The sequence below is a fragment of the Phasianus colchicus genome, chromosome 1 (assembly GCF_987193195.1).
Source record: "Phasianus colchicus chromosome 1, bPhaCol1.hap1.1, whole genome shotgun sequence".
Taxonomy (NCBI): Eukaryota; Metazoa; Chordata; class Aves; order Galliformes; family Phasianidae; genus Phasianus; species Phasianus colchicus.
In genome coordinates, this window is record NC_143436.1 from 140,629,177 (window position 1) to 140,642,440 (window position 13,264).

At 49.7% G+C, this 13,264-nt stretch overlaps 1 protein-coding gene across 5 annotated transcripts in view; it reads left to right on the top strand.

The window, feature by feature from the left end:
- The first annotated feature begins 294 nt into the window (after nt 1-294).
- Nucleotides 295-13,264, top strand: part of ARHGEF7 (Rho guanine nucleotide exchange factor 7) — a 110,045-nt gene continuing 97,075 nt past the window's right edge. For 2 of the 5 annotated variants that reach the window (XM_031613792.2, XM_031613791.2), the window contains exons 1-2: nt 295-485; nt 11,376-11,462. In XM_031613792.2, the coding sequence (XP_031469652.1) occupies nt 321-485; nt 11,376-11,462 (252 nt within the window). In that variant the 5' untranslated portion in view covers nt 295-320. Of the gene's footprint in view, nt 486-11,129; nt 11,304-11,375; nt 11,510-13,264 lie in introns of those variants that run through there. The other 3 variants (XM_090128900.1, XM_090128848.1, XM_090128859.1) reach the window with 3 other exon arrangements.

Below are 13,264 nucleotides of genomic sequence, written 5' to 3' on the forward strand. Positions count from 1 at the left end.
CCGCTCGGGCCGCCGGGGGGCAGCCGCCGCCCGGTCCGGTTCCGCGGGCGCGGGAGGGGGGTGGGGGGGGGGGTCCGCGGACGCGCAAGCCCCGTGCCGTCACGGGGCGGGGAGGAGGCGGCTCTGCGGCTGCATGTGTGTGTGTGTGTGTGTGTGTGTGCGCGTGTGGCGGGGCGTCGTCATCCGCATTCACATGGGGGAGGCGGGGGCCTCGGCCTGAAACCCCCGCCCGGGGAGGGGAGACAGCGATCCCATAAAGCCGCCCCCCCCCCCCCCCGAACCCCCGCCCCCCCTCCCCTCCAAGCCAGCTCCGCGCGGCCATGACTTCGGCCGAGCAGACCGTTACGTGGCTGATCGCCCTGGGCGTGCTGGAGTCGCCCAAGAAGAGCATCGCCGACCCCGAGGGCTTCCTGCAGTCCTCCCTGAAGGACGGCGTGGTGCTGTGCCGCCTGCTCGAGCGCCTGCTGCCGGGATCCATCGAGAAAGTGAGTCGGGGGGAGCGGGCTTTGTCAGGCCGGGGGCGGCGGCACGGCGCGGGGGGCACGGCGGCACGGCGGCCTCCGCCTCGGAGACCCGGAGGTTCGGTGCTGAGTTCCTCCCGGGGAGGATGGAGCCGGCGGGAGGGAACAAAAAGCGCTCGCTTAGCCCCGCGGCCGCCCCTCACGTTCACGTTTCACAATTTAATTTCCTTGTGCCGCTGTGTAATGCGGGCTGTTGTCCTGCTTGCTTGCTTTCTTTATTTTGGCTTTCTGGGGCCCTCCGTGCGCTGGCACGCCTCGCGGAGCCAACTTTCCCCATCTTGCCGGTGACTACTGAAGGTCACCTGGCAGGTGGCTGTGGTCACCTGGCGTGCGGCTTTCTTGAGCCTCAGAGTTGGAAACCTTTGAGCTACATAGGGTGCTGCGTTCGGAGCGGGCTCTTCAATTCCCCGCAGATTGTCACTGCTTTGTGCTGTTGCCCACCCTGCTACGTTTTGGCGGCTCGGTGCTGTCCTCATGGACTGCAAGCAAATGGGGGATGTGGAAATGACACTGGAGCCCACAGGTGTTATGGAAATGACACAGGAGCATGAGTAGCACAGGGTCCACCACGGGGACAGCTGGCTGGGACTGCCGTGGCCTGGAGCAGGCTGCCCGAGGAAAATGTGGAGCCTCCTTCTCCGGAGTGACTCAGAACCCACCTGGGTGCTGTCCTGTGCGACCTCTCCTAGGGAACCTGCTTTAGCAGGGGGTTGGGCTAGATGGATCTCCAGAGGTCCCTCCCAACCCCTATGGTTCTGTTATTCTGTGTGTGTGATGCAGCTGGAAGTAACGCGTGTCCGCTCCTTGGCAGCAGTCACACAGTGGGGTGCAGACCCCCCTCAGGAACAGTTTGTTGGTGCATCTTTCTGTCTGCATGACAGCAGTGGTGGTTTCTCAGCCTGTCTCGCTGTGCCTCCGTGCCTCTGGTCTCCAGAGCCCGATGGAGCTGGGTGCTGAGCATTGGGGCAACACAGGGCTATCCCTGCACTCCTGGTAAGCCTGGGAGGATGGGGTCTTGAGATGGAATAGGGAACAGGTTCTGCTGCAGACACACTGAAATAGATATGAGTGGGATGGAAATAAATGCTAGGAAAGTGTTTCCCAACTTCACGTGGTTCTGTATACGGTGCAGCTAGGAGTGGCTTTTATGTGAAAAAGAGGCGTGCTCTTGTTATCATGTCAAAGGAGGCAATGCTTCTGCTACTGGGGTCCCTTCCCAACCCCAGACCTAGAGGAGGTTGTGCAGGGCCACAGCTTCTGGCAGGAGCTGTCAGTGGGGTGCTGCTATCCATTCTGCATACAGAGATGAGCCTAATGGTGCAGGGATGTGCAGAGGGTGATGATGGGCTGGGATGGCTGGCAGAGGAGAGAAGGCCTCTTGGCCTGCCACCTACCCCAGCCAGCCTATGTCCAGCTCTCTGTTAGAGCTCTGTGTATCCACTAATTTCTTTGTTTTGTGAGCAGACCTATACGTAGTTTTTGGCCTTTCACACTGTGCTTTCTAGCCCGTAGGTGCCTTCAAAAGACTCACGAACTCATGTTCCAGTCCAACTTTGTGCATATGCTTTCTCTGTAGTTTCAGTGTGTATCCCACAGCGGGAGCTGGGAGCACGAAAGGAGTATGTCCGAGCTATTTGCATAATACTGTTCTCTTTTTTTTTCTTTTGCTTCTGTAGCTTGTCAATAAAACATATAACATTTATATCCCTATGTCTTTGTATCCTGGTATTTTTTTTTTTCCTCCATGTCCTTTTTTTTTTTTTTTTTTTTTTTTGCTATAACTGTTCATTTATAGAGATTTTTTTTTTATACTGAGCACATTTTAAATATGAGCCCCTTAATTCCCTATTTGTCCTGAAACTCTTCACTTCAAACCAGACTTGTCTGAGCTCTCACCAGTACCTGGTTTGGGCCACAGATGTAGACTGGTTCAGCTCTCAGTATCATTTAACATCACAACTTTCTATGAATACCTGACATAGGCAAGAAATTGAAAGACTCCCTCAGCTTATCTTCCTGTTAATACAAAGTAGCGACTAAAACCAACAAAGAAGGATTGCTTATCAGTTTCTTGAAGATGTTTTCTAGTAAATGCTCTAAAAGCATTTCCTTCTTTTAAAAACTGTTTGGAAAGAGGACTCAACGCTCACAGGAATTTAATAATATATTTTTGGCATTTTGTGCTTTGAAAGCTTCTGGGTACCCTGCAAGAAATTAGTAGAACAATTTTAGTAAATAAGGGTTGTCTGCCCATAGAAGGAGTAAAGCACCTGAAGGTCAGCTAGCAGATTGTTTTTCAGTCGATAAAGGGAATTGGTGGGTTTGAGGGCTGGTCGGTGTTCTTCCTGTAGATTGCATTGTGTTTGTGTTGTCTTTGTGCAGAGTAACTCCTTGTCAGGGAGCATTGGCTGCGTTTGTTTACAGAACAGCTGCCTGTCTTGAGCATCAGACAGGTATTCAATTCATCTGATTCGAGGAACTGTGAATGAGAGCGCATTGGAAGGCAGCATTACTATGCATTGCATTTCTTGCTTTTGGGCTGCTGCTGGCCATTGCTACAGTTGCATTGCTTTTGAAGAGTGGCCACAAGGAGGTAAAGCCAGGCAGGATTTGGACAGAGCAATGGTCCTGATGAACAGTTTTGTAACATGGGAAAGGGGCAGAAGGCAGAGCAGTTGCCTGCAACCAACAGGGCAAAACCAATGACTGTCACCTCCCTGTGCCCAAACCCAGCAATGCCTCAACTCCTTAAAGTTCAGACTTGCGTTGCGTTGCACCAGCCTGTGGATCTGTGCTAGTGGATGGAGAGCTGTACTGAAAGTCATTTGAATGGGAAGCCAAGGTTTTGTATTACAGCTTCTTTAAGGCTGAGCGGCCTTGGGGTCAGGGAGAGGCTGCTGCAGCCGTACTGCCATGCAGTTGTTCACTGTGTGCATGTCTTTTGCTGCAGAGATCATTCTCCAGACAAATCCCTCCATCGCAGGCCCATTTGACCCACTTTTGGTGTTGTAAATAGAGATTAAAGCTGGAGCGAGAATTTTCCTTGTCATCCTTTGCTTCGCGCTCCATTAAGTTTTGTTTGTACTTTCATTTTTGGCCAGTTGCTTGACTGAAATGTATTACTTTGAGGACAGCTCCGTTGGCTTTAGAGGAAACAGGATGTTCTTTTGGGGAGGAAGGAGTACTGTCTCTCAACTGGGAATTTCTGTGAGGGTCTGTGACCCCTCTGCTATTGGTACATCCCAGGGACCAAGGACAGCCTTGACTGCTGTGCCTGTGGGGCCTGGCCTCCTGGAGGATGCTCCAATGGTGCAAGTGTGCAAGAGGAGTCATGGGAAGCTGGCTGGGGCAGGTGGGTAATATGTTTCCTCGCTGATGGAGGCTCAGCATATGGTCAAAGCAAAACCTTTTGAGAACTGGGCACTGGGGTCGGTGTTTGTGGTTATTTGTCAGTGCTGGGTCGGGTCGGTGTCAGTGCTGATGGGAGGTTTGAACTAATGGTTGAGGTCTCTGGAGAAGAGAGGCATTCTGAATTTTAATTTGGGAAGAAATGAGCTGTGTGAGAGTCCAAAGGCGAATGGAATGCTCTTCATGAGCACAAGCACTTGAAGTTGGAGTCCCCAGAAGGAGTGTCCAGGCTGCCACGTGTGGTGACCATCTCAGTGGCCTTGCCTTATCGTAAGTGTAAATGCCCTTTGCTTTGGCCAGATGAGCTCTGTGTTCATAGAATCATAGAATCACAGAATAATTTGGGTTGGAAGAGACCTTAAAGATCATCCAGTTCCAACTCCCTGACCTGGGCTTAGTCAACCACTAAATCAGTAATTTGGTCAGCTTGCCCAGGGCCCCATCCAACCTGGCCTTGAACACCTGGCCTTGAGCATCCACAGCTTCTCTGGGCAGCCTGTTCACTTCTCTCTGATTCCACTTAGCCAAGTACTTCTCTCCTGGTGACAAAGAGTGACCTGACTGCGATGTTTCAGACTTTGCAAAGAAAGGGCAGGTGCCTGGGAGCAAGCACTGATCGCAAGCAGCGAATGTTGCAGCCAGAGACCTTTGCAAGAGTGCAAGATGAGCTGCAACCAAGCTTGCAGAGACTGAAATCAGATGCTTGTGAGGCAATGTGAGCACCCTGTGAGCAGTGCCACCCATCAAGTGGCAGTGCCAGCTGCCTAAGCAGTCTGAATTTAGGAAGTAGCTCTGGTACTTGCAGGGCTGCCAATGTACACCTTGCTGAACCAAGGGACTGCCCTGTCAGTGCTCATCAAGATCCAAGGGAAAGCAATGAAGCAGCAGCAGGTCGTCCGAGGACTAGGCCAAGGAGGGGAGAAGCAAAACCTGCATTTGATGTGCATGTGCTCTCTCCCCTTAGCAGCAGTCCTTGCGTAGAGACTCCCAAGGAGATTATTTGCGTTTCTGGTAAGAGTATTCCCTGCTGGGCAGCTGTGGCTGCCTGCACAGGGAGACTGACGTTGCTGCAGGGAGGGTGAGCCCAGCTCCTGGGGAAAGCTAGCCCGAGTGAGATTGTTAAAATGCTGTTGTTTTTTTTTTTTTCTTTTTAAGTAGGTCTGATTGTCAAAAGTGTTCCTGTGAGCTTCCTCATGGGACTGTTTGGTCCCCTTACGGAGTTACCATTGACCACACTGCCTTGCAAGTACAGAGTACAGGAGGGGCACTGATGGAGAATGCTGCTGCTTTTTGCACTTATTTGCTGGCTCTTTAATTCTGGTGGCTCCGATGTCCAGAGAAAAATAGTGTGCCAAGGAAGCAGAGGACCAGAATCTGCATTTGCTGTCCCTTTTCCTTCAAAATCACACCCTGATAATGCTGAAAGGTCTGGACAAACCTTTTGATATGCCAGACATACAGAAGAAAGGGTAATTAACGAAGCTGTTGATGAGGGAATTGTTTTAATGAGAAAAAAATACAGAGGAAATTTAGTTTTGCTTATCTTTTTCTCTATAATGCCCAGTCCATAGTTCCTAGAAGATACATTCTTTCTAGGTTTGTGTGTAATACCTACAACAGACATGGCAATGCCTTAGCCCTTGGGTGCCCTGCTGTTACCCAGACCATTCTCCAAACACTACATGTTTGTGGCTAAGAGAAAGAGCTCTGGGGTGCCCAGTGTGCTAGGGGGCAGAATGCTCCTCATCATTTGGATTAAGATGCCTATGGTTGTAACTCAAGCCTTAGAAAAACTGCAACTGTGGCCTTAAAATGGAAAGTTTACAAATTCTATATATGTATAATTCATATGCATACATATATGTATGTAAAATCTGCTTTTGTGCCACTGGGGGGTGGAGAGGGTGTTTTGAATATACATATTTAATAAGTAAGACTTTTCATTTGTTACTAGCCAGTGTTTGTGAAGATGAAACTTCACAAAGTTTCAGGCACAACAGGGCTTGCAGAGATGCTGTGAGTTGGTGATGTAGCAGGAGCACCAGCCATGTGCTCTGCCTGAATTCTGCCCTGGATGGCTGAGCCTTCTCTAGCTGGTGTGAGCCCCTGTTGTGGAGCAAAGCAGTGCTCTCTCCCCTCAGCATCGTAGATGTGAGGTTGCAGCTGTCAGCTGCCACTGGCGCAGGTGATGAGCTGAGAAATTTCTGCAGCCCAATTCTTCCCTGTGGACTTCAGCAGGCAGAGACCCTCCTGGTGCACGAAGGGCTATTCCGGTCTAGGAAAATGTCATTCAGGTCTCCATTTTCTGGCTCTGCTGTGAGTGAGATAGGAAAATGCTGGCACTCTGCCCAGGGCAGGGTCTCTGCTGTGGGATTTTAGTAGGCCTGTGGATTATTTTCTCACACTGAGGTGAAAAAGCCATCAAATCCTACACCCCTGGTAGATACAGCTGTGCTGACAGAGCTGTGCTTTAGTTGGCTCCGTCGATGTCACCGGGGGAAGTGGTACGGTGCGGCTGGCAGAGGAATTCCCTCTCTGGCATATGTTACATCCACACGGAGGACTGGTGCCAGCACCGCTAGCAGCAGAGCTCTCCCAGTGTAAACAAACCCTGAGTGATTGGGCTCCCACCGCCTCAGCTCGTGCTGCGCAGGCGGTGCTGCCGGGGCTGTGGGAGGGTGCGAAGCCCCCACCTGCCTGCAGGGTGCTCCCCAGTTATCCGCTGCAGTGGGCTTTCAGCAGCCTCTGCCTTAATCCTGGAGCAGAATTTCTTCGTGTTTCTTCACTGAAGGAACATGCTCTTCTTCCTGTGGGCACTGTGTGTTCGTTCCTGCAATTCAGTGGGGCTGGTAATATAGCACAGGGCTTGGTACATCTGCATGCCTGCAGATACCATCTTTTACTTTAAAACAGAAAAAAAAAAAAAAAAAGGATTTAAAAATATCTGGAAATGCTGGAAAAAATACTCATCCAGGTGTAACCAGACCTCTGTGTGCATATTCACAGTGCTTTGTGCATCAGTAGGGTCCCACCTGGTTCAGTTCACAAGGTGGGCCTACAGGTGGCTCAGAGCTGCAGTTACAAAAAACAGCTTTCAGTCCTCAGCTTTCCATGCTTGGCATTCTCAGTTTCTTTGTGCTGCCTTAACGTAGGGTTGTTTTTCTTTTTTCTTTTTTTTAGTATGTCTGGAGATATAAAAATGTAGTAAAAAACTACATGTAATGTAATGTGAAAACAAAACTATCGTTTGGAATACCACGATGCCCTTAACTTGATATGTTTATATCTTAGCCTTAATCAAATATCTGTCTCGTGGGAGCTAGTTTATAAACTTAGATGGGAATTTGATCAGGGTCCAAGGGAATTAACAAAAGTACAGTACTTCCACTGCAAAGAACATACTGTTTTGCTGAATGTTGTTTAATACAGGTGCAGATCTGAAAGGATGAGCTCCAACAGCTGTATCAGGCTCACAGTGTTATTTTCAAATGGCAGGTTAAAAAAGAAAAAAGTGGCTCAAAGTGTAGTGTGGGACTCAAAGAAACAGCTTATTAAGGCTGCCACAGAATTGATTGACATTCTAAGAACACTGTACATTTTCTTCCCAAACTTGAAAATATTAGCTGAGGGCTGCTGGGGGCTATTTGCTATAAGGGAGAGAGAGAAGCAGAGAAGCAGCTGAAGCTCAGTGTGTTTCAGTGCGGGTCACTGTTGATGAAGGCTGGTTAGATGCAGCACTGTTCTGGGACATGTGCAGAAGAAGAGCTCAGAGCTGGAGAAGCCATCACCCAAGGTGTTCTTGACCCCGGGTGCCCTGATGGAATAGAAGCCAGGTGAGCAGGGAGCTGCAGGTGGTGTGGCAACAGGCTTTATAGGTTGAGAAATGTCAGTACCAAAGAGCTACAGTACAGCAGAAACAGTAGGATGCAGTGCTCCATTGAGCCTAAAGCCCAGGCTGTGCCTTTCTAAGAATCCTGCTCCATATTTTTAGTTTAACTATCAAATTCCTCTACTGTCACCTCATATCACAATTAATATATGGGAAAAATGATCCAGTGACACACTGTGGCGTGGAACTGTATCCTGATACTTACAGGAGAAAAACACATTCTCTTATGGTTTTATTCTTTTGTAACACTCTTTAAAGCACAAGACTGGCCCTTTGTGGAGTTTTTCCCCTGGTGTGCCTGCATGAAAGCTGGATCTTTAAACTACACTCAGGCAGCTACACTCACAGAGCATAGAACACCATTAAGGTTGTGCTGGACACAGCTGCTGGTTGGCAGTAGCTGTTCTGTTTGCTGGTGGTTTCTATTTTCTCATAACTGGGGTGGTCTCCCTTCTCCCTTCATACTAAACCATGTTGTACCTACTAGGTCACACTACATAAATGAATGAGTGGCAACAGAATTACTACACAGAAGTTTTTAAAAAATCCATCTTTTGCTATTGTCTTCATTCCTTTTTTTTTTTTTTTTTTTTTTTTTTTAAGATTTCTCTTACTTTTGCCCGTTTTGCTCATCATAGAAGTGCAAGCAGGCAGCTGATTTTCCATATATATAGCTGATGCTGTCTCCTTCTTATTAACTTATAGTTTACTCATTATAGAATCACAGAATGAACAGGGTTGGAAGGGACCTCAAGGATCATGGATCTCCAACCTCCCTGCCACATACATGCAGGGCCACCAACCTCCACGTTTAATACTAGACCAGGTTGCCCAGGGCCCATCCAATCTGGCCTTGAACATCTCTAGGGATGGGGCATCCACAGCCTCTCTGGGCAGCCTCCTTACAATCAAGGAGCTATCTTTCTGTCTTTTAAACTCATTTATTATGTTATAAATTCCTCACTTAATTTCTTTGTTTACTTTCCCTGCCCAAAAGGTGGCCTTTTTCATATTTTTTTTCTTAATGCAGCTCCTGTTATGCTTTTGCTCAATACTACCTGTCTCTGCTTTGCCCTTTTTAAAGTGCATTTGCTGTTTTGCTTAAAGCCGTAGACTTCGTAGAATCATAGAATGACTTGAGTTGAAAAGGACCATGATGATCATCTAGTTTCAACCCCCCTGCTATGTGCAGGGTTGCCAACCACCAGACCAGGCTGCCCAGAGCCACATCCAGCCTGGCCTTGAATGCCTCCAGGGATGGGGCATGCACAACATCTTTGGGCAACTTGATCAAAGCAAATGTAATTTTAGCTGGGTGCCATCCATTTGTATTACACACTGTTTCGGGATGGCAGAAAAATGTAGTCCACTTCTTTGCAGTTGTGATACATTGCATACGTGTCCTTGCTGAGCTATCCCTAATTTCTAGAATTGCTCCCTGAGAGATTCAGCCTCTATCAGAGCCTGTCCGTGAACCACATAGAAGTGATGTAGGCTGTTGCTCCTGCTCTGTGCATTACCTTCCCGTGTCTCTCTGAATTCCACTGTGGAGCCCTGAACCTTAATTAAGAATCTGTCAGGTCCCTCTGGAAGTCCTGTCTTTTCTAATTACATGTATTCCTTTTTATTTGTATGACTGTAGCACGTAGAGGTTCCAGTTCAACACTGAGGCCCCTTTGTGCTCCGGGTGCTCCGGGCCTGTAATAAGGGGGCAGCCCCTGCTAATGAACTGACAGCGTGGATCTGTGGCAGCCAGGGGAGGAAACAAGTACTGGGTAGGAAAAGTAAAGTTTTCCTACTATATAAGCTCTCCTTTTCGTTGCCTTTACGTACAGGTAGTCTGTTAAGCTAAGTAATTCTGGAGTATGACCCTACTTCAATCTCTGAGGTTTTTTATTTTGTTGTTTATCCTTGCTTTCTGAATGCATTTGTTTTCTCTATTTACCTGCCTTTACCCTGCAGGTTGATCAAAAGCAGCTGCTATGCAAATAGTTTAAGAAAAAAAGTTGTAGAGTGCAACTGTGTAGCTATTGTGTATCCCATGTCAGTCAGGAATATGAGGTAGAGCAAGCTAGAAGGGTAAACGAGGAAATACCCACAGCATTCTCCAGAAGTGTTTTTAACAGTGGGTGTTGGGATGGTCAGCTAAGCTTGAGGATTCCTACTTCTAGTGAATGAATCCAAAGAATCACAATGTATAGCACGCAATAAATGCAAAGCTAGCAAAAAAACAACACAGGAGGAATGACACTCACCACGTTCCCTGCAGAGTCCATTGCCATTTGTACGCTTTCCAAATGCACTCTGATTCCTCCTCAGGCTGTTGTATGCACGTGGGACTTCCTTGGCACTGCCTTTACCTTCTTGTGTAGTCAAGGGGTTATTCTCAACCCATGGCAGCTTATTGCAGTACCAGTCAATGTGTTTGTGTGCATGTTTGCTTGAAAAAAGTGGAACAACTTCTATTCGTATTGCTGCCAAACTACTTGTATGGTGAAAAACTGTGGTGTTTGTGTAAAATTAATTTGAATTTTGTCTTGAGAAAGCCATAGCAGCTCATGTTTTACATTTCTTTGTTCTAAGGTGTGTTTACTGCTGCTTGTAGTACCGTGAGGCCAGAATACTCGATACAAACTCCGCAGGACGGCCCTGCCTTGGTTGCAGCTTGATGTTTGGACTCAGCCTTATGCTGAGCTCCATGTGCTGTGGAGGTGGACATTATGCATGCAGATTGATTTCCATCAGTGTGTGTGAAGCAAACCTTCCTCTAGTGTAACGTGCAGGCAAAGGGCACAGCACCCAGAGGCTTCCAGGGCACTTTGGCTTTCCAGCTCACACAGAAGGACGTGCCTGGGGCTGGAGGTCTGTTTACCTCTTGGTTTGAGCAATATTTTGTTTGGTGGACTAATTTGTTTAAAAAAAAAAAAAAATCAATTTTTTCTTTTTCTGGGGGGTGGGGTGGTGAAACAATGTTATGTGTGCCATTAGGAGAGCTAAGCAAGGCTCCAGTAAAGATTTTGCACAGAGGCTGAGCTGTGCCAGGCGTGAACGTGGCTTCTTGGGCAGGTTTGTGAGGTCCAGCCACGGCTTTCCGCTGTGGGGATCCTTTTTTCCCGAGGCAAGAAGGGGCTGTGGCTGACTGTCGAACCACGGACAAGCAGCTAGTCAGTACTGGGCCCTGCGGCCAGTGGCTTATTAACCGGGTACCGGCACATTTCCCACGGAGCTCTTCCCAGGCTTTTCACAGCTATTTCTAAAACCCGCCCAGGATTCCGCTCTCAGAGCAGCCCGGTGCCAGGCGGCGGCCGCGCCCCGCCCCGCCCCGCCCCTCTCGCTCCCGTTCCCGCTCCCGTTCCGCGCCGAGCCGCCGGGGCCGCGGCAGCCGGGCTGCGCGCTGTGCCCTCCGCCCTCGCACGCCATTTCCTGCGCTCCGTGTTTACTTCCCGGTTCAACCCCTTCCCAGGCAGGAGCGGAGGGAGCGGGAGGTGAGGGAGCGGGGGCCGGGCCGCGCCCCGCGGGGCCGGGTCCGCGCTGAGCCGCCGCCTCTTCTCTTCCAGGTGTACCCGGAGCCGCGCACGGAGGGCGAGTGTCTGAGCAACATCCGCGAGTTCCTGCGGGGCTGCGGTGCCTCGCTGCGCCTGGAGGTGAGTGGGGCGCCGAGGGAAGGGGCGGCGGGGCCGCCCGGCTCGGTGCCCGGGGGAGCGGCGCCGCCGCCTTCGTGCCTTTGTGCGGACAAGATGGTGGCGGCCGCCCCTCCCTCGCCGCGCTGCGGGCCGGGGGCTGCGGGGTCGGGGGCAGCGCCGCGCTTCGGCTCGGCTCCCGGCCGTGGGGGGGCTGCGCGTGGGGCTGGCGGAGCAGCCGGGCTGCGGCGCGCCGGACCGCTCGCCGTGTCTCAGCGCTGCTCGGAGCGCGGCAGCGCCGTGGTGCCGGTGCCGCTCTGCCCCTCTCCTGCGGCGGGCTCTTAGCGGCGAGACCGCCCGCTTGGAGCGGCGCTGGGGTCGGCTTGTGGAAATGAAGCGCTAATGGGGGAAAATGGTAGACGTGGTTTCTCCCGAGCATCCTTCGGGTTACATAAAAACCCAGCGAAGTGCCATATTTCCCAAACATGTGTTCGCAGGGTTGCACATTAGCGAGTCCCACGTTCCTTTTATATTTAGCTGTGAGAGGGACGTGCTGCTGCCTCGCTTCCTTGATGGGTGTGTGGGAGAGAGAACTGATGTAATCCAAAGCACTGCTCGACTTCTCCGCATTGGAAAGGGAGAGGCACTGTAATCTCTGTTCTTAAAGGTTTTTTTTGGTGGAAAAGATGGTTTCTGGTGCTTCTGAATGTGAACTAGCTCTGCGTTGCCTTAATGAGTTCTCAGGTTCTTGCGGTGCCTCTGGTTCTGCCTATAATGCTGTGGGGCAGAATATCATTGTAAGCAGACTGAGCTTTCCTGAGGCTCTGCACAGTGAGCTGTCATTACTGAAATGAGCGATGTGGGGCTTGCACTTAATCCTAGGTTCTGTTCTGGGAGAAGATTAAAAAATAGTTTTTAGCACTGTCCCTTGTGAAATTAGACTTCCCCCTTCAAAGAAAATGTGCTGGGATTTGCTGGGAGGCAAGAACAGTTTCTATGGGATTCAGAAACTGGGCTCTGGGCTGAGCTTTGCATTGTCTGTAACATTTGGTTTTCTCTTCCAATAGCTGACTTCCCATTCATTTTTTATTTTATGGCTGTGTTAAGTTTTCCGTGTTTATAACCTCACTGTGTGAGAATTGACCTAAAACTCAAGTAGCGGAGATACGTGAGCTACAGGGAGTTGATGAGTGGAGACGCTTCGAGTCTCAATTCAGAAATAAATTGCAAATACGAAAGGTGGGAAAAGATACAGTGAGTATCCATCTCTTTGTACTCATTCCCTTGGTAGGTCTCTCACTGAGCTTGGAGCTTTTCCAGTTGTAGTTTGCAGAAAGCTTTTGTCAGCTCTTTTGCTCAGAGTGGTAAGAAAGTGAAGAACAGTGATTTTAAAAAAAGATAATTTTTGTCTTATGCTTGGAGCCTGAATATTTTTGAGCATAACCAAATGGTTAGCATGGCTTCAGGGGCTTCTCAGCAAGGTTGCCGGAAACTCCTTTCTTACGTGGAGGCACTTGGCTGCAGTAGCTTCCAGCCCAGCGTGTTGGAACAGGAATTATCCCAAAGAGAGGTGAGAGCCTGGCAGGAAGGGGCACAAATGCTTAGGCTTATGGAGCCTTCTGTATTTGTCTTAGGAACTTTGGTTATGCTTGGAGGTTGTCCGTTCCCTGTTGTTTTCTCATTAATTTTTCCAACCCCCTGGCTGTGGCCAGAGATGAGAGGAAGGGCAGCCCAGATTCAACAAGTGAGTATCTGGCAGGGGCCTCTGGGCCGCCTGCTAACCCTGGGCTCTTTCTCCTCTCTGCTGTAACAAGGTGTGAGTCAGC